This window comes from Polypterus senegalus, chromosome 4 (assembly GCF_016835505.1).
Source record: "Polypterus senegalus isolate Bchr_013 chromosome 4, ASM1683550v1, whole genome shotgun sequence".
NCBI classification, from domain to species: domain Eukaryota; kingdom Metazoa; phylum Chordata; class Cladistia; order Polypteriformes; family Polypteridae; genus Polypterus; species Polypterus senegalus.
This window is the reverse complement of record NC_053157.1, coordinates 67956777-67977076: the sequence shown is the minus strand read 5'-3', so window position 1 is coordinate 67977076 and position 20300 is coordinate 67956777. Positions and strand designations below refer to the sequence as shown.

The window sequence follows — 20300 nt, the reverse complement described above, 5'->3', positions numbered from 1 at the left end:
GCTGCCTGTTTTGCCTGCGGTTGGCGCCTGTTTGCAGCAGCAGCTCAACAGCCAGCAGGAATGCATGGTGGGCTGGTTGCCTGGCTGTCTTTGGGAGACAGGTGGGCTATGCTGGCAGTTGCATTGAGACACAATATGGTTTATATCTCCTGTCATCATGTCTGTCCTCCCAGATGAATGTTGTCAAAAGTACAGTGGTGCTTGAAAGTTTCTGAACCCTTTACAATTTTCTATATTTCTGCATAAATATGACCTAAAACCTCATCAGATTTTCACTCAAGTCATAAAAGCAGATAAAGAGAAACCAGTTAAACAAATGAGACAAAAATATTATACTTGGTCATTTATTTATTAAGGAAAATGATTGAATATTACATATTTATAAGTGGCAAAAGTATGTGAACCTTTGCTTTCAGTATCTGGTGTGACCCCCTTTGCAGCAATAACTGCAACTAAATGTTTCCAATAACTTTTGATCATTCCTGCACACCGCTTGGAGGAATTTTAGCCCATTCTTCCGTACAGAACAGCTTCAACTCTGGGATGTTGATGGGTTTCCTTACATTAACTGCTCGCTTCAGGTCCTTCCACAACATTTTGATTGGATTAAGGTCAGGACTTTGACTTGGCCATTCCAAAACATTAACTTTATTCTTCTTTAACCGTTCTTTGGTAGAACGACATGTGTGCTTAGGGTCGTTGTGTTAATGCATGACCCACCTTCTCTTAAGATTCAGTTCATGGACGGATGTCCTGACATTTTCCTTTAGAATTCTCTGATATAATTCAGAATTCATTGTTCCATCAATGAAGGCAAGTCGTCCTGGCCCAGATGCAGCAAAACAGACCCAAACCATGATACTACACCACCACATTTCACAGATGGGATAAGGTTCTTATGCTGGAATGCTTTTCATTTAAACCAAAAAGTTCTATTTTGGTCTCATCTGTCTACAAAACATTCTTCTAATAGTCTTCTGGTTTGTCCATGTGATCTTTAGCAAACTGCAGACGAGCAGCATTTTTTTTTTTGGAGAGCAGTGGCTTTCTCCTTGCAACCCTGCCATGCACACCATTGTTGTTCAGTGTTCTCCTGGTGATGGACTCATGAACTTGAACATTAGCTATTGTGAGAGAGGCCTTTAGTTGCTTAGAAGTTACCCTGGGGTCCTTTGTGACCTCGCTGATTATTACAAGCCTTGCTCTTGGAGTGATCTTTGTTGGTCGACCACTCCTGGGGAGGGTAACAATGGTCTTGAATTTCCTCCATTTGTACACAATCTGTCTGACTGTGGATTGGTGGAGTCCAAACTCTTTAGAGATGGTTTTGTAACCTTTTCCAGCCTGATGAGCATCAACAACTCTTTTTCTGAGGTCCTCAGAAATATCCTTTGTTCATGCCATGATACATTTCCACAAACATGTGTTGTGAAGAGCAGACTTTAATAGATCCCTGTTATTTAAACAACACAGGGTGCCCACTCACACCTGATTGTCATCCCATTGATTGAAAACACCTGACTCTAATTTCATCTTCAAACTAACTGCTAATCCTAGAGGTTCACATACTTTGTACTTTTGCCACTCACAAATATGTAATATTCGATAATTTTCCTCAATAAATAAATGACCAATTATAATATTTTTGTCTCATTTGTTTCTTTTTATCTACTTTTAGGATTTGAGTGAAAATCTAATGATCATCATCAATATTTATGCAGAAATATAGAAAATTCTAAAGGTTTCACAAACTTTCAAGCACAACTGTATGTAAGTGCCATGTAATAGTGATCATACCTCATTAGAAAAGCCCAAAGACATATTTCTTTCCAGCTACAGTATGTTAACACTAGGAAGGTCAACACCAGAGTTCAAAAACAGCTGGTAGAATTTTTTTTTACAGATGTGAAACTTGTCGTTTTTTTCTAAAATCTTTTTCCACCTGCTTCATAGTTCTTTTTTTAAATGAACAAAGAACTTATCTTCAGCATATCTTTATTTGAATTCTGTGAAGTGTTTTGTGATGTTGAAAAACCAAAGAAAGAACACAGCATGATAACTATAAAAAACAATTTGTTATATTACAATGTAATATGTGTTATACCTATTGTCATGTTTCTGCACTGTTTTTAGATTAATCTAATTTTAGCAATGTTTACTAAATAATAAAAATGTCTTCTTTTATAGGCTAATTGTGCTCATATTTCTTTTATTAATAGGGATTTGGTAAACAAGTGGATGTTTCATACATTGGTAAACATTACAACATGAGCAAAAGCAAAGTGGACAACCAGTTCTACAGTGTGGAAGTAGGAGACTCCACCTTCACTGTTCTAAAACGATACCAGAACCTCAAGCCTATTGGCTCTGGAGCTCAGGGAATAGTTTGGTAAGTGAAGTTTGTCATTTAGGTTGCTTAGTACATTTTTCCCTTGTATTGTTTTAATATTACAGGCATGTGGTGTTGTATTTATTCTGTTTTCTGGAATTTAGTAAATTAATTTATTAATTTAGTAAAACAAACAGCAGCAAATGCAAGTTAATAGATAGATAGATAGATAGATACTCTATTAATCCCAAGGGGAAATTCACATACTCCAGCAGCAGCTTACTGATAAAGAACAATATTAAATTAAAGAGTGATAACAATGATAGTATAACAGACAGACAATAATTTTGTATAATATTAATGTTTACGGGTGGAATTGAAGAGTCGCACAGTGTGGGGGAGGAACAGTCTCCTCGGTCTGTCAGTGGAGCAGGAAAGCACCAGCAGTCTGTCGCTAAAGCTGCTCCTCTGTCTGGAGATGATCCTGTTCAATGGATGCAGTGGATTTTCCATTATTAACATGAGCCTGCTCAGTGCCCATTGCTCTGCCACGGATGTCAAACTGTCCAGCTCCGTGTCTACAATAGAGCCTGCCTTCCTCACCAGTTTGTCCAGGTTTGAGGCATCCCTCTTCTTTATGCTGCCTCCCCAGCACACCACCATGTAGAAGAAGGTGCTCGCCACAACCCGTCTGATAGAACATCTGAAGCATCTTATTGCAAATGTTGAAGGACGCCGGCCTTCTAAAGAAGTATAGTCCTTTCTTACACAGAACATCAGTATTAGCAGTCCAGTCCAATTTATAATTCAGCTGTACTCCCAGGTATTTATAGGTCTGCATCCTCTGCATACAGTCACCTCTGATGATCACGGGGTCCATGAGGGGCCTGGGCCTCCTAAAATCCACCACCAGTTCCTTGGTTTTGCTGGTGTTCAGGTGTAAGTGGTTTGAGTCGCACCATTTAACAAAGTCCTTGATTAGTTTCCTATACTCCTCCTCCTGCCCATTCCTGATACTGCCCACAATAACAGTGTCGTCTGCAAACTTTTGCACGTGTCAGGACTCCGAGTTGTATTGGAAGTCCGATGTACATCGGCTGAACAGGACCAGAGAAAGTACAGTCCCTTGCGGCGCTCCTGTGTTGCTGACCACAGTGTCAGTCCTGCAGTTCCCGAGATGCACATACTGAGGTCTGTCTTTAAGATAGTCCACGATCCATGCTACCAGGTATGAATAAGAAATGGGGCAAGAAAGCTCTGCATTATGTGCAAGATGGGTACACTCTTTAGTGTTCACTGAACTTAGAATAAGTCAATACTAAATGATGCAGAAAAGGTCTTTGATTTCAATTAAGCACAAGGAAAGGTTGAACAGAAGGAGAAACACAAGAAGGGGGCACTGCTGACAGCAGTCTGCACAGGTAAGTCAACCCCCTAGTAACATGCTATGCACGCCTCACCTTTTCTTCATCTGTTACTGAAGGTGCTCCTCTGTTTAGCCAAGGCCTCTTAGGTGAGATTCATTGTCCAGGATAATAAGCAACTTCTTAAGTGATCATTGGCCTTTTTAATCAGTTTATTTAGTATGTTAGCATTTCCTGCACTAATGCAATTTCCCTAGCACATACATCAGTTAACTAAAAGTGGTAGAAAACATGTGCCACAAGAGTGGCCTGCATACACCAAACGTCCTCAGCCTTGTTAGGAAATAGAGGCAACTCTGACCCTTCATGTATACAGCCTCTGTGTTGATACTCGACTCAAGACTTCTGGAAACCCTGTGCTACTCATGACTATGTCAGATATGTAATTTTTAAACCTCACAAACTATAATAATAATAATAATAATAATAATAATATGTTTTATTTAATAGGCATTTTTCTTATCACTCAAGGTCACCTTACAATAAAGTTAAACAACAATTAATAAAATAAAAACAAGAAAATGATAAATCACAAAACAATAATTAAACTGTGGTAGACTATCATTGACCAGAACTTCTACCCTAGCAGTTTGGGCTATAAGTTGTTAAATGCACTAGAGAACTCAAAACACAATATCCTTACCCTGCTACTCTGTTTCTCCAGATGAGAGTCAGTTCTTTTCAGCAGATGGATGACAGAATTGTCCACCCTTATGTGGTCCTGGTCAGCAAACTGCAGAGGGTCCAGTACCATTCTGATCAGGGGTTGCAAATTTGCCAATATGAGGTCAGAGCTAATGGTTGATAGTCATTTAAGAATTTCACCTGCGCTATCTTGGAGATTGGTACCATGCAAGATGTTCTCCATACAGCAGGAATCCCTTTGAAGGATTAGACTCGAATTGAAGCTACCCTAAAACACTGCACTCTGTTACTCAGTGCCAGCTTTGCATTTACTGAATTTCTATATTTTTTCTTCACATGGTCTTCTGTGAAGCTCAATCTTTGGTAGCTGGGAGGTTGGCAGAATGGTGTATGTAAGTAGTTGAAGCTGTTGCATAAGGACATAGACATTGGTAGATGGTAGGCAGTAGTGTGAACAGAAAGTAGGGGGGTAGTGTCTGGACAGTGGTACATGGTCTTGCAGAGTAATATGGACTGGAGTGGGGGCACTGAGTTGATTCCCTTAGATTTCTCAAGCTCCTAGGTGAGAAATCTGTGAGTAGGAAGGCAACAGTCAGACCTTTTAAATAATTGGTTTCACTCATTAGCCCTCTCCAGACTTCTCACATGCGATCTGCAATTAACCTATTTAAAGCCTGTGATATTTTTTATGCTCCAATTTGGTCTCTAGTTCCCTGTAGTTTTCTTTTGCCTCCTCGATCTTCTCTTTGATCTCTGCACGTTATGTCACATATGAAATTCAAACCCTGGGTTTAGGGTGTCTTTGTCTTCAAAAAATAAGCAAATCCCATTTTGCCTGAGTTTGGTTAACATTCTGTTTGTGGCAACAGCTTTTTTTGATGTGTGACTAAAATTTTATTTCTTGGTCCTTCCTCATTCCTAGCTGAGGCCCTGCCTGTCCTATGTACACTTTACATCTGCCAGCAAATTTTGCTGCCACAGCACACCCTCCAAAACATACTATGCCGAATACAGTATGAAATGGCTGTGTACTGTAAAATAATTAAAGATTCATACAAACAAAAATGAACTTAATCTTATAAGAACAGTTCATGAATTGTATCATGTTAAAATAAATATTTTGGTGAAATAAACAGGATAAACTTAACACTTAAGGAGGCAGGACATCAAAGCATCCTGTTTTCCTGAATTGTACCAGTGTCAATCACAGTAGCATCTGTTTAAATGGAGCAGAAATCCAGGAGATGCTTCATGCTGTATAGATTACTTTATAATCTACAAACGGATGGGCGCCCCTAGGACCAGGAATCACCAAATTGGTTTATAGCTTGGAAAAGGAAGGTAAACTGATGTACTTTAGCAGATCAAAGATTTTGAGAAAGGGCATCCATCATATTGACAATCAGCCAATCAAATGTGTGTAACATCATATGTTCCAGAATCCCTCGTGGAATTATTAAATAAATATGCCTGGTCAGAGTGATATCAGGAGAAGAAGACAGAGCAGCGTCAGAAGAAGACGAGAAATGTGCAACCATTTTTATCTGATTGTCAACTAAATCCTTTCATGAATATCATTTGCTAAATCAACACCACTCTGGGACATTCATCTTTGACATCATTATCTTTTCGTAAGCTTTTTCTAAAGACCATATCCAGACTTTGTCATCCACATTTTCTTTTATACTTTCCTCTACTGGTATTATTATTCTTTAATAAATACCACGTTGCTTTTAACATTCTACACTTTGTCTTTATATCTAGATTGATTGGAATAATAAGGTAAATATCTAGAGCACCTGGAGCAGTAAAGAAGTGCCATTTAATCTGAACTGCGAGGTTTATTGGTCTGATGTTGCAGAGCTTTAGCCAATAATGAACAGTGTGTTAAAGTAAGACATTAACTGGTTGATAAGTGGTTTGTAGTCAGGAATGTTAAACTTTTGTATGTTTCAATATATTCTTGGGGACCAAATGTTATATTTAGGTCTGAGATATATCTAAAATATTGCACGTTGTTCTTGCTGAAGATAAGTAAGTCTCTTTGGAAAGATGGACAATGCATGTATTATTCATACAGCACTTGTGGGGTGAAGTGCTAGACAATAACGGGCTGTGTATACTTCATTCATATGGTACTTTTGTGGTTAGGGTCAGTGTATATGCGTATATCTATCCATGTGTGTATTAATATTAACGTGTGACAGTAGACCAACCTGGTAACAAACCTAATGAGTACACTTATCCCTGAAGAAAATGAGTAGAGGGGGATACCGTGATAATACATCTCCCTTATACTGTAGAATGGTTTTGAAAGTTGTTATCATGTAGTTTCTGAAGTAGAATCTAAGTGACACTTGTAAGCTAAGCTCATTTCAGATCATTTAACTAAGAAACTGAAAGCTTTCCAATATCACTGAGGTTTTGGAGAAACTATATTCCAGTTTAAATCCAGCTTTTAATGCATTTTGATGGCAGCGTCACCCGAGGTATGGTGACGAAGACTGCCAGTAACTTGTATGAGACAGCAGAAGCAACATATGTAAAGTTCCTGCAGTATTCCCAAAAATGCTCCTCTGCAGCTCAGGAGATATTGGAATCTTGTTCAGATAGAGATCATGCAATACTGTGCTTCACAATTGATCACTTACAATCAATCTCATAACTCTGATGAATGCAAAGAAGCTGGAAGTCATTGTTGATGGTGACTGTGGCATGTCTGTCTTTTTTTGATGTCCCCAACATGTCCTTTATTTAATTATTGTTACAGGTAGCCTGAGTTAATAGATAGCTCTTCACATCAGGTCAAAAAACATGGAAGCATTTTCTCTTGCTTAGCCAATACACTGAAGACTGCTGAACAAGAGATGTCAATTCCATTCATTATGTACAATACTAAACATTAAATTAAAAAAAACAGCAACAAATAACAGCAAGGATGATGGGTGACATTTTTTAACCTTGTTTTGAACATGACTCTCATAGTTTTTGTGGCTGGCAAAAGAGCCAAAGTCTATATTAAGTTTGTTCCAAAAATGAAAAAAATCCTGTACCTGGCTGTTAATTTTATTTAGATTGTATAAATCTTTTGTTCTATCACAATAACCTCATCTTCTTTCTAACCAGCCTATTTTGACTCTCATATCTCACTTTTTGAATGTGCATTTATAAGGTCACACCCTGCAGAGTGAACAGTCTTTTTAATTGGATTAGCTGTCAACTTGTCACATAGCCTTGATTGCTCAGAATGAAACCTAGTGAGGCAATACACTTCAAGATCCTGAGCTTTCTTTTAACATGCTATCGTATAATGGCATAATGGCCACTCTTATATTGTATTTGGGAACATCTATTGATCTTTTTGTTCATGCATACTGCTCAGAAGAAAGACCATGTTGTGTGATTTACCTTGGCTTATCAGAATTTAAATTAGGCTTTGCATTCTCTAATTTGAGAGGCATCAATCACAAGATGTTTTGAAGCTTTTAAGAACTAATTACCTTTTATTTTTTTCAGTAGACTTTTGTCCTGTCCAGATCTGTTTTCTGCCTTGCTTATATTTCATTTAAAATAAGTTAAGGTAATGCATGTCCTTGATCTGGGAAAAGCAGCCGTAAACATGGAGAGATATTTTCTTTTATGTCAGGTGCAGTAAGTGAATGTTTCCAGGCTTGCTTGTTATTTGATTTACTGCCATCTGTTTTATGCTTCTTTAATGCAGTAGTCCCATGTATAAAAGATCATTATTATATCAAATTAGACCACCATTTTAAAGTCCCGGCATAGGTCCCCACTGTAGATTTATGTATCAGTTACATCCAGTGGCTTTGATTGTTAATTTTATTACAGCTTTAGTATTCTCCTCAAATGCATGTACAGAATTGTATCTCCCTGTGGTGAAGTGTGTCTGTGGTCCATGGCATGACCAGCGGACTGGAGCAGGTGTAAGATTTTTTTTAAATAGTATTGCTAAGGCTTTGAGTGCAGGTGAGACAAGTGACCATGGAGTGGTGAATGGGGGAAATGGACTAATTAAGAATTTGTGTGCAAGAGACCAATCATTAATGCTCAGTGGATTGTTTAGAGTGCCTACACTCATGAGGAGTATAAAATGCTTGAGTCAGGAAAGAAAAGGAAAAACCAAGTAGAATTACAGGGGAAAGCAGAATTGGATGGTTGAGCCTTTATGGATGAGAGAAGGCGTTTAGGGATGCGCCACAGCGAAGCAAGGGGAACAGCGCTCCAAGAGTGGATTAATCCTGTTGATCTGTGAAGCAGGAGCATTCAAGGGCTCCAAAGACCTGTTATGAACAACTGAGTTGACAAAATGAGGAAACGGGGATCAGTGGGTCCCAGAGGATGCCAAACAAGGTAGCTGTTCACTGGTGTCAGCCTTTCTGCAAGACCCAGAGAATAAATAGAGAAGACAAATGACAGAGAGAGGAGAACTAGAGATTAGTGAGAGACGATTCTTACTTGGTTTTCACTTACTTATTGGATTTATTTATTGGGCTTTTGTAATGATTTGTATGTATTTTTTATTTATGAAGTCTTTGAACTGCACCACAGTTTTTGCACACTGTTGTTTTGATGTTTAAATATACACACTTTGAACCGGTAACTGTTGTTTTGCCAGTCTTCAGGTGTCCCTGTCCATCCTCGCTTATGACTATATATGTTCCAGAATATGAGGTTTGCCCATGTGATGCTGCTGGAATGGGGCATAACACTCCCCAAGTGCAACATTGAATAGCTTTACACAGTGTTCCATCATGGAAGAGATTTGGGGCGATCCCATCCTAGAAACACAGATGCTTTTATTCCCATATCTAGATAGTTTGTTACATACACCCACACATATGTCCTCCACCCCAGCTGTTGTTCTCTTACTGTTTCACTAACCTGGTCTGGAAGGACAGACAGCCTGGTAGATGTACTTGCAACTGGAAGTACAGATGTAATCTTCACCCAGAACTCTACCGTACTTCACTTCTCCTATTAGAGTATAGCGGTCACAAAGATGCAAAGATTCATTTGGTCCAAAGATGGTGATTTGTTTATTTTATTGTGGATACCCCAGGAACACATCCAGCCTTGAAACCCGGCACACACAAACTCAAACACAGAGGCATTGATGTGTGGCTCAATAAATCGATAAATAAAGAATATCTTAATCAAATAATGAAGACAAAAACAATATTACACAAAAATTCATATGTAAAAGTCCCAGTTTCCCTGATGGTGATAATTATTTACATATACTACACAGTAAACAATAAATACTAACAACAAAGTCTAATGCAGTCCAGTACAGCTGAAGCTGATGAAGATGAAGACTGAAATGAAAATCCTGTGAACATCCCTCTGAAAGAAATGTAAAGTTTTGTCCTACCAGGTTCCCATTGCATCATGAAGGTTTGAATTAACTGGGAGCACTCCCCAGACAAAGCCAACCAAGACAAATCCACATTGACAAGCAGGCGCAGGACAGTAGATACATTCACAAAATTGAAATCCAGGTTAACTGTACCTGTAATCCAATGGTATGTGTGATGAGTTGAAACAAATACAGACAGGTGATTGCTATCCCTCTCAGTGTCTTTTTGGCTCCTTTTTAAAGAGTCCTCTTAATTAGCCTGTTCTCCAGCAACCCTTATGCCCTCTGAAACTGCCTGATAGCATAATACTGCTGCCCTGCTACAAGAGATTTTCTCTTCTTTATTCATTTATAGCCCAGGTGGAAAAAGGGAGTAAATACTAAATGCTTATAAGGAGAGCAGGCAATAAAATTTTATTCAGCCATTATAGTCTTTAACATTCTTAAATATTCTTAATGTGTCAAAAAACAAAAGAAAATAAAAATAAATGGGTGTGCCAAATCAATTAGTACAACCCGGAATATTTTAGGAGCTGTCACGTCTAATGTGTGTGAGTTTGAGTTTTTTAAGGCTACATTGCTGAGCCTCAATTTATGGGTCTTCTTTGTTCCCCCTTCTTCTCCATCTCATCCTGCTAGAAGATGACTTTTAAAAGCTTGTCAAGGCCAAGGTAATAACCCTTAGCCTGCCTCTGCCCAATATCATTTGACAGACGATATGGTGCATGGTCTCAAGGTGTGCATACGCAAAGGTAACCAATTTTGTTCAAGGTCCCTACATTTACACATATGAAAAGTCCTGAAAATGACCATTAGAACTTGACCTTTCTTAAAATAGGGTGTTTTAAAGTGCATTCTGTCTTCTAAAAATCTCCTTTCTGTAAAACTGCCTTCTGTCTGTACTAAACCTTCCTCATTTCTGTGATTAGCCAAGCTACTACTACAGAAATGAATGAAAGAAAATAAAACACATTTTGAGCTGTAGCTTTCTTAGCATTATGTTTACCCCTGGAACAAAGAGCCAAAAAGGATGAATTTTTACAACAAAAAAAAAATAATATTATGTTTAACAGAAACATGCAAATACTAAAAAGTCAACATAAATGCAATAGGAAAGATATGTCTGGTGTCCACTGCTATACTGATGCAGATTTATGACACATCCATTCTATGATATGTTTTGTAACAATGAACAATGCACAGCCTGTAGTTGCAATTGGGACAGCAGAAGTGTGTTTCTTTGTGCACTTTTCTTATAATATATTTTCTGTTGCTTACGTATGAGATGTTAGAATGTCAGTGCCTGATGTTGTAGGCTACCACAGTACATGGCTTAGTGACTTCTTCATTTCTCCTGACGTGACCATTGTCAGTTGCTATATGAACACTGTTTAAGGGGCTAACATCTTTCTTGTCCTTGCACTTCATTGTAATCATTTTACCTTTTTTGCCACATAGCTATCGTCACACCATGGTAAAACGTCATGCAACCAAAGTCACCAGGTATGTCACAACAGGTCTTACAGTGATGTATGCATCAGTTTTACTATCTGTGTCAACATCTGGTGACCAATTCACATTATCAACACAATTACTTGATTCTAGCAATTGTTCTGTTTCAGTTTGTTCTAAAACTGTCTTTAATTCTTTTTTTTTACCATTGTGTTTTTTTTGCTGAAGGCTCCACCCCACTCATGCATATTGATGAGTTAGCATAGAGTCACCATAAAGTGGCAGAAAACATAGAAATATTCATTATTTTTTTCAGCATGATGTTATTTTCATCCACTGGAAAGCAGCAGAATGGTGTGAAAAGAAAATTTGGGCTTAACACTGTAAATTGAATCATCATGTCACCCCAGGTCTGACTTGGCCTTAACCATAATAACAAAATACAGAGCCAGAGTCATACACAGGGTTAACTCCAAGGAGGTTAACATGGTGTAGGTATAAACATAAATAACAAACATGTACCAAAAATTCACCTCATTTAATAGCAACCATGTTGAGTTGGTAAAAAGATGAATAAATAAAGAAAAGACAGTTTTGGCTGACCACAGGGTATTTATTTTGTGGCACTGGAAAGGTATGAGACAGAGGAAGAATCGGTGTGTGTTCCGGTTCTTCCAGTGTACCCTTAAAAGCATCCCACAAAATGATGTGTGATGTACACTTATTGCAGTAGATACTATTCTTGGCATTGCTGTTTTATCATATTTGGACATGTATATTATCTGTTGCTGAATTACAAACAGTCGTAATATCAAAACTACTGTATGACTCATCCATCCCTCTTATTAACACTGATAACAAAGGATAATTGTACACTGCAAGGCAGTATAATACATTAGGTCAAAAAAGCTAAATAAATTGTTCCCGTATATTTCATCTACAGAGACCATTAAAAATTCATATGATTAGCCACAAATTAACTTACAACCTGGTCTGGAATCAGCATATGGGTGAGTGATATGATAGTCATTCTAACAACATTAGAATTAAACAAATGTTATACTAAGAACACATTTTCATTTTGTTAAGCAAAATGCATCTGTTTAAGTTATTATAGAAAATACATCAGTATTGCAAATACTATGGAGCTAGATCTTGTTGCAAATGTGGAAAGAAAATCAAATTAAGGCAAATTGACAACAGACCACTGTTATTCGCTGCACAAGACAGGGTACATTTTTTAAAAGATCTGCAGCACAGATGAACATAAATTAACCTAAATAAGTCAACAACACTGACTACAACACACATAAGCAAAAGAATGATTTTTCATCAGGATCTCAAATTTGAGATTTTAAATACCGATGTAGCTAAATCACAGTATTAGTCTAATTTAGTTATGGTCTGCATGTCTAATAAAATAATCTTGGTATTTTACACTCATTACCTTTAATAACCGTCATAAGCTTAACCTTGACCTATAAACAAACACCATCATTTGCCTGTCATTTTTATGATTGTGTTTTATGGTGAAGGCTGATTTTTCTAAGAGCTTTTAATGACAGCTAAAAAGCATAAAGAGCATAACAGAATCCTCAATTGTGAGAAAGAATAGCAAAGCTGCAGCTAAAGAGTGTAAGAGATACCTCAAATGTGAGAAACAAATACAGAGCTGCACGATAGATAGATATGTCGATAGGAAAGAAGGTACCAGTGGACAAGCTTATGTTTAATTGCTGTTTTATCAAGTATTAATGGTAGCCTAACTCAAGAGACTAGTTCACAACCTGTAGCTAGTTACAGTCAAGAAATAGAACCCTCGGGTTTTTTCACTGGAGAAAAATGGGTTTGTGATCCAGATCAGATTTATCTCAAAGACAGGGCACTACTTGCTTATTTCTTGTCCCATCCATCCATCCATCCATTATCCGACCCACTGTATCCCAACTACAGGGTCACGGGGGTCTGCTGGAGCCAATCCCAGCCAACACAGGGCACAAGGCAGAAAATAAACCCTGGGCAGGGTGCCAGCCCACCACAGATTTCTTGTCCCAATATGATGAAAAGCATTTTGAACAGATGTCCAGGATATTTGACATTGATGCCTTTGTATGTGAGTTTCAAAAGATGTTCCATTTATTCAATTACTGGAATACAAGCAGAGTTCCATTAATGAGTACATTATAATATATATATGTTGGCCAAAAACTTAGGCTGGGAAGAACCTGCTTTAATTTCACTTTTTAAGGAAGGACTAGCTCTAGAAATAAAGGATTGGTTGGTGGGCCATGATATGTATCATACTTTATATGAGTTGGTCCAGAGAATTGGTTTGAGATTAATAGAAAGAATGGGTCATTTTCTTATACATTACCAGAACGTAAACACCTCATAGAACCTATAGAATTGGGGAAAACAAGCATTGATCTATCAGAACTTAAAAAAAAAAACGCATCCCAAGCCCAGATAAATGGGGAGGGTTGTGTCAGGAAGGGCATCCAGTGTAAAATTTTGCCAAATCAATATGCGGACAACAATACTAATTTGCATACTGGATTGGTCAAGCCCCGGGTTAATAGCAACCAGTACTGTTAGCCAACAGCGTGCCTGCGGAAATTGGGCTACTGTTGGCCGAAGAAGAAGAAGGAGGAGAAGAAGAGGGCAGAGACGTGTCCGGAGGCATGAGGAGAAGAGGTAGGTAAAGAGAGTGGAACTGAGGGTAGGAACTTTGAATGTTGGCGGTGTGACTGGTAAGGGAGGAGAGTTAGCCAATATGATGGAGAGAAGGAAGGTTGATATATTGTGCTTGCAAGAGTCTAAATGGAAGGGGAGTAAGGCCTGGTGGATCGGAGGTGGATTCAAATTGTTCTATCATGGTGTGGATAGGAGGAGAAATGCAGTAGGGGTTATTCTGAAGGAACAGTAGGCCTATGTCAAGAGTGTTTTGGAGGTGAAAAGAGTGTCAGACAGAGTAATGATTATGAAGCTGGAAATTGGAGGTGTGATGATGAATGTTGTTAGTGCATATGCCCCGCAAGTTGGGTGTGCAGTGGATGAGGAAGAAGATTTTTGGAGCGAGTTGGATGAAGTAATGAACAGTGTACCTAAGGGACAGAAAGTGGTGATTGGAGCAGATTTCAATGGACATGTTGGTGAAGGGAACAGAGGAGACGAGGAGGTAGGTATGGAGAGGAATGAAGAAGGACAGAGGATAGTGGATTTTGCCAAAAGGATGGACATGGCTGTGGTGAATACTTATTTTAAGAAGAGGGAGGAACATAGGGTTATGTACAAGAGTGGAGGAAGATGCACACAGGTAGATTACATCCTGTGCAGAAGAGTCAATCTGAAGGAGATTGAAGACTGCAAAGTGGTGGCAGGGGAAAGTGCAGTTAAGCAGCATAGGATGGTGGTCTGTAGGATGACGTTGGAGATCAAGAAGAGGAAGAGAATAAGGGCAGAGCCAAGTTTTGGTAACCTGAGGGGTCAACCTTACTGAGACCTTCATCTTTATTTTCAGATTTTGTTTGATGGGTACAGGTGAGATGGTCATGTCCTGCTTGTTTTATGTCTCATTACTGTCCGGCTGCTAATTAAGGAAAAAACAACTAAGGGGCCTGAGTCAAGCTAATTAAAGCTAAGGCTAAAGTTAATTAGCATCAAAAACTGGTCACTAATTAAGAAGATGGTTAGAATGAAAACCTGCAGCCACTGCGGCCCTCCAGGACTGGAGTTCGACACCCCTGCTCTAGAGAGGAGAGGAATGAAGGTCAGTAGGAACAAGACAGAATACATGTGTATGGATGAGAGGGAGATCACTGGAATGGTGAGGAGACAAGGAGTAGAGCAGTTGAAGGTGGATGTGTTTAAATACATGGGATCAACAGTGCAGAGTAATGGGGATCGTGAAAGAGAGGTGAAAAAGAGAGTGCAGGCAGGGTGGAATGGGTGGAGAAGAGTGTCAGGAGTAATTTGTGACAGACGGATATCAGCAAGAGTGAAAGGGAAGGTCTACAGAACGGTAGTGAGACCAGCTATGTTATGTGGGTTGGAGACGGTGGCACTGACCAGAAAGCAGGAGACAGAGCTGGAGGTAGCAGAGTTAAAGATGCTAAGATTTGCATTGGGTGTGACAAGGATGGATAGGATTAGAAATCAGTACATTAGAGGGTCAGCTCAAGTTGGACGGTTGGGAGACAAAGTCAGAGAGGCGAGATTGTGCTGGTTTGGACATATATTATATTAGGAGAAGGATGCTAAGGATAGAGCTGCCAGGCAATAGAAAAAGAAGGAGGCCCAAGAGAAGGTTTATGGATGTGGTGAGAGAGGACATACAGGTGATGGGTGTAACAGAACAAGATGCAGAAGACAGAAAGGAAGAACTATGGACTATGGAAGAAGATGATCTGTTGTGGTGACCCCTAACAGGAGCAGCCGAAAGAAGAAGAATAAGAAGACGAAGACCAAAAAGTTATGTTTTTATTGTGGAAAACCTGGACGTATGGTATCAACCTGTCACAATATTACTGTAAGTGGAAACCAGAGTACCCACTATATGTGAGAGCTAGTGGGATGGGTCCTTGAAATAAAGTTTTCAATAGAAATTACTTCTTGTGGTTCCAGAGCAACAGAAAATATTATTAGTTCCATGTTGCTAAAAGTTAAAAGCAAGTGCTAATCCTCTATAGTTCAAGTCTAAATTGTTATTGATTGTTGCTACACCTACTTATGCGGTTCGTCTTGAAATCACTACATTGTCCCATACAACTATGTGTAGATACTCTGTATTTGGAAGGTTTCAGTTTGTTCTTGTTATGATCTGCTATTCTGCAAGTCATTTTGGGTTTTCCTTGGTTGCTAAAACATAACCCAGTGATAGGTCATTCTCGAAAGGAAGTAATTCACACAGACAGAAAGTTTTTCTTTAAACAGAGAACCATAGACGCCTGAAATAAGCTACCAACTAGTGTGTTAGACCATAGGACTTTAGGGACTTTCAAAACTATACTTAATGTTATTTTAGAAGAATTAGGTAGATAGGACTGGTGAGCCTTGTTGGGTTGAATGACCTGTTCCCATCTACATTGTTCTGATATTGTAATTAAATTGAACATATTCCACATCCCTCATTGTCTTATTCTGATATCTTCTCCCTCTCCATCATGCAATACAGTTTGCGATTTGTCTCTTTTTTTATTCTTAATACCAAGACGTTTAGTAAACAAAATTAATTAGAAGTAAAACCCCATCATGATTACAATTGTGCAATAAACCTGTTACTTGGGACAATCTTGCATAAGGGTATCCTCTGTACCGAAAAGGGAAGCAATGGTGGAATACTGTGTGTAAAGGAAAACTTGCAAAATGTGCTTAATAAACAGACTAATTGTCCAGTAGGTAGGTTTAGGAATGTTTTTATTGGAAAAAAGGGTGGAGGGTTGTGTTCTTGGATCAACTATTGTGAAATAAATAACAGTTGGAAGCATTTGTCCCCGACCACTCCTCACCACATTATTGAATCAGATCTCAGGTTCTATTGTGTTTTCTAAACTGTTTTTGCGGACTGCCTATAATTTAATTTGCCAATGAAACAAATGGAAAATGTCATTCAACACCACCTGTGGACACTGTAAGTTTAAGTTAATATATGAATTAAAAGATTCTCCAGCGGTATTCTAGTTCCATTACAACATTTTGCTCCATCTCGGCTTTAAGCTCTTTAGATGTTTTACCTTGTGTTTTTGCAGCAGTTCTCCCCAACCTTTTTTAATAGACTCCTCACCACATTCTGAGTGGTCCTTGACAGTTCGATGAACCTCAAAATTCTTAATAACATTGTGGACTGTGGAAACAGGGATGCCAGAGTCACTTTAGAAGGGATCTTGCTTTTCTATGTCTGTTGATAACTGGTTTTCTAATGGTCTCAGACAGCAACAGGGAATGAAAATTACCTTTTTAAGCACGGAAGCAGTTGTTCATTGGTTATTTAGTTTCATGCCAGTACTAAAAATTTAACGCAGGTGAGTCTGCTTTTACTGCATCGAGAGTCTAGTTCTTTTAATCAAACTGACTTGAATAGTTCAGAATTTGTAATTGTGTCATGTCAACTTTTTCAGACATAATGTTGTTGTTATTAATATTAGTGTTTGATCTGGTGCTGCTCTGTATCAAACTAATGAGTTTATGTAAACCAAAGCTGTTTCATTGTGAAGTATTGTATATTAATGTATCCGATAATGCCGACAGGGTGGCACGGTGGATCTAGTGGTTAGCAATGCTGCCTCCCAGCTGTAGGAGACTTAGTTTAAATTCCAATCCGGCCTTTGCCGGTGTGGAGTTTGTGTGTTTTTTTCTCTGAGTGGTCCAGTTTTCAGATTATTAACATAACTGGCAACACTAAGTTGGACTGGTATAGGCGAGTGTGGGTTGGTGTTTTTGTTAGTGAAATGTGCATTGGCTTCAGCTCTAACAGAGGAAACAGTTTTATAATGGATAGACACAAGGATGTAACGTTGTATAGAGCTAGTAAAACTTAAGCTTCTATAACAACACCTTTCAATCCCATAGCTTGATGAACAGTCACCTTTAATTTACTGTTTACTTACATTTCAAAGTCACATATGCAATTTGAGCGAATTGTGTTTTACTTAACTACACGGCACTACCAGACTAAAATTGATATCTCCTGCCATTCTAAAAATGAGCACTGTTTGCAGCTCTCTGCCTTCAAAGAAAATTGCTTTATCTTCAAACTTATTTGTAAATAAAGAGACAGAGTAGCCACAGGTTTATACTGCCAGCAGCATTTTGCCAATACATACATATAAAATTATCATTTCAGATGTGTTCAGCAGAGTCAGATTTTCACTGGAAGAATATCTTTGCATCAAGAAATATACAGCATTTTCCATAAAAATAAATAAATCAAATGTAATTACTGTATTAAACAGTCATAATGCATTCCTGAAATAATAATTCATTTTACAGGTTTGCGGCAAAGCCATACCGACTATGATCACTTTTTTTTATGTGTGCCCTATAGGGAGATAGCAGAACCCCAGACACAGGTCATGTACACCAGAGACATCCTTAGGTTCAAGTTTTATTATTATTTTATTTAACAAAATGCCTTCAGATCGGTTTTCTTTATTGTGATCCATACTGTTATTGGCACAATCTTTCTGTCTCCTGCGCTTCTCCCAGATGAGTGTTTTCCTCCTCCCCTCTGAATTCCGACTACCTGGGCAACATGAAGGGCTCCCTTTTAAATTCAGTCCAGGTGTGCTTCCGATGCCAAACCACTGTCTCCTGGAAGCACTCCCTGGTCATGTGAAACCACCCTATAACAAGGGATCTATTTCTTGACAGCTACCCCAGCAGCCCCCATGGAACTCAATAGGGTAGCCCAATGGAATCACAATTCCCATGCTGCTCTGCGGGCATCCATACAGGGCCTCACCACAAGAGATGCTGCTATCAGCATTCAAGGGTAATACATTTTCAGTCTCTCCTCCTGCTCCACTGACATTTGTGGGTTTTTAAGCAGGCTTATTTTAGGACTTGAAACAATTTGTTCTTGAGTAAAGGTCGTTATAAATATCTACATTTTGTCTTTTACTGTTCTAAATATAAATTAGCTTGTGTTGTTTGGGCTACTGTCTTGCTGTACAACTCAGTTGTGCTTCATCTGCAATTCATGGAAGGCTTGCCTGCCATTTTCCTTAAGAATTTTAAATAGAGCTTAATTTATGGGACTTCAATTACAGAAAATCATCCAGGTTCAAGTGCAACAAACCATCTCTAAGCATGGCTCTACCACCATCATGTGTGGCCAGTGTTATGAAGATATGCTGTGGATTCATGTATTAGTTTCTCTCCAGATGTATCAGACAATGTACCACCAGTATAGTTCCACTTTTGATATATCTGTTAAGTTCATGGAAGAAAATGCAACTCCAGGCATTTCTGCCAGCAGTTACTCCTTGCACTGTTGAATTGTCACAGGCATACACTGCATTCATCATGTAGCTATGTTTGTCCAAAATTTCCAAAGTTCTACAGCTTTTAGCTTACTTAATAGAACACAGTCCAAATGTTTTCATTTTGAATGTTTTGGTAAATTTCAAAGCAAACAGTTCTCGCAATGGTCAGAATACTGTGTGACAATATTCTGCTTGTAAACTAATTTAACAGTCCATGCTTCTAGAAGGGAGACTATTTCTAAACTGGCTTAATTAACACTCCGTTTTTACAGGTATGGCTAAGAAAGTTCTGCTTCATGTTAACTTACTATACAATAATCTAAGTAACTACAGGTACATATATGATCTGATTGAAACTAATCAAAAACTTAAGTGAATTTTACATTAACTATAACTATCTAAGATTGGCTCTTACACATAATTTTTACTAGTATCCATATTTGATGAATATCATTCACAAAAGATGAACCATTTGGTTAAGAGGATGCATCTCACTGTGAATATCATTTGTGATTGGATATGATTCAGAAAACAATTTAACTGCTATTTAAGTTTAAGTACAGTATATTGTCCTATTGTAGTCAATACAGCCGCACATAAGTGAAAGGCTGTGTCAGCATGCATTTGCAAAGTAAAGGTTATTCCCATGCTGAACAAACTTTGATTGCTACAAAGCTAAAACATTGTATCCCCACCCTTCTTTTTTAGCATTGGAATACCCTTTAGTTGCATTTCAGAAAATCTAAAAAGCTAGTATGATAATATCCTCCCTTCATTTTCAGACATTGTGCTCAAGTTGTTTGGCTTGGTTTTATGGTAATTCAACTGAGTTCTGTAACTCTGTGTTACATTATACAAGAGGTGATTAAAACATTTTTAGCCTGATTTAGTGCACTAAGAAAAAGAATAGTAAAGCAAAACATATTTTATTTTTCAACATATGTTTTTTATAGCATTCAGTCAAATACAACACTTGATGTTCTTTGCTCCCCTTAACTTCTTAAAAACTTTAAACCAAATAACAGTTATTTCTCACTTAGTAGATACAGTATAAACCAGAAAAAATAAGGTGTAATTAAAAACAGCAAATG

General features: G+C 38.2%; 1 protein-coding gene across 8 annotated transcripts in view; it reads left to right on the top strand.

Moving 5' to 3' along the window:
* mapk10 (mitogen-activated protein kinase 10) overlaps positions 1–20300 on the top strand; it is a 386723-nt gene that overhangs the window by 160623 nt on the left and 205800 nt on the right. For all 8 annotated transcript variants that reach the window (XM_039750813.1, XM_039750811.1, XM_039750810.1 and 5 more), the window contains one exon: positions 2220–2389. In XM_039750813.1, coding sequence (XP_039606747.1) covers positions 2268–2389 — 122 coding nt within the window. In that variant the 5' untranslated portion in view covers positions 2220–2267. The remainder of the gene's footprint in view (positions 1–2219; positions 2390–20300) is intronic.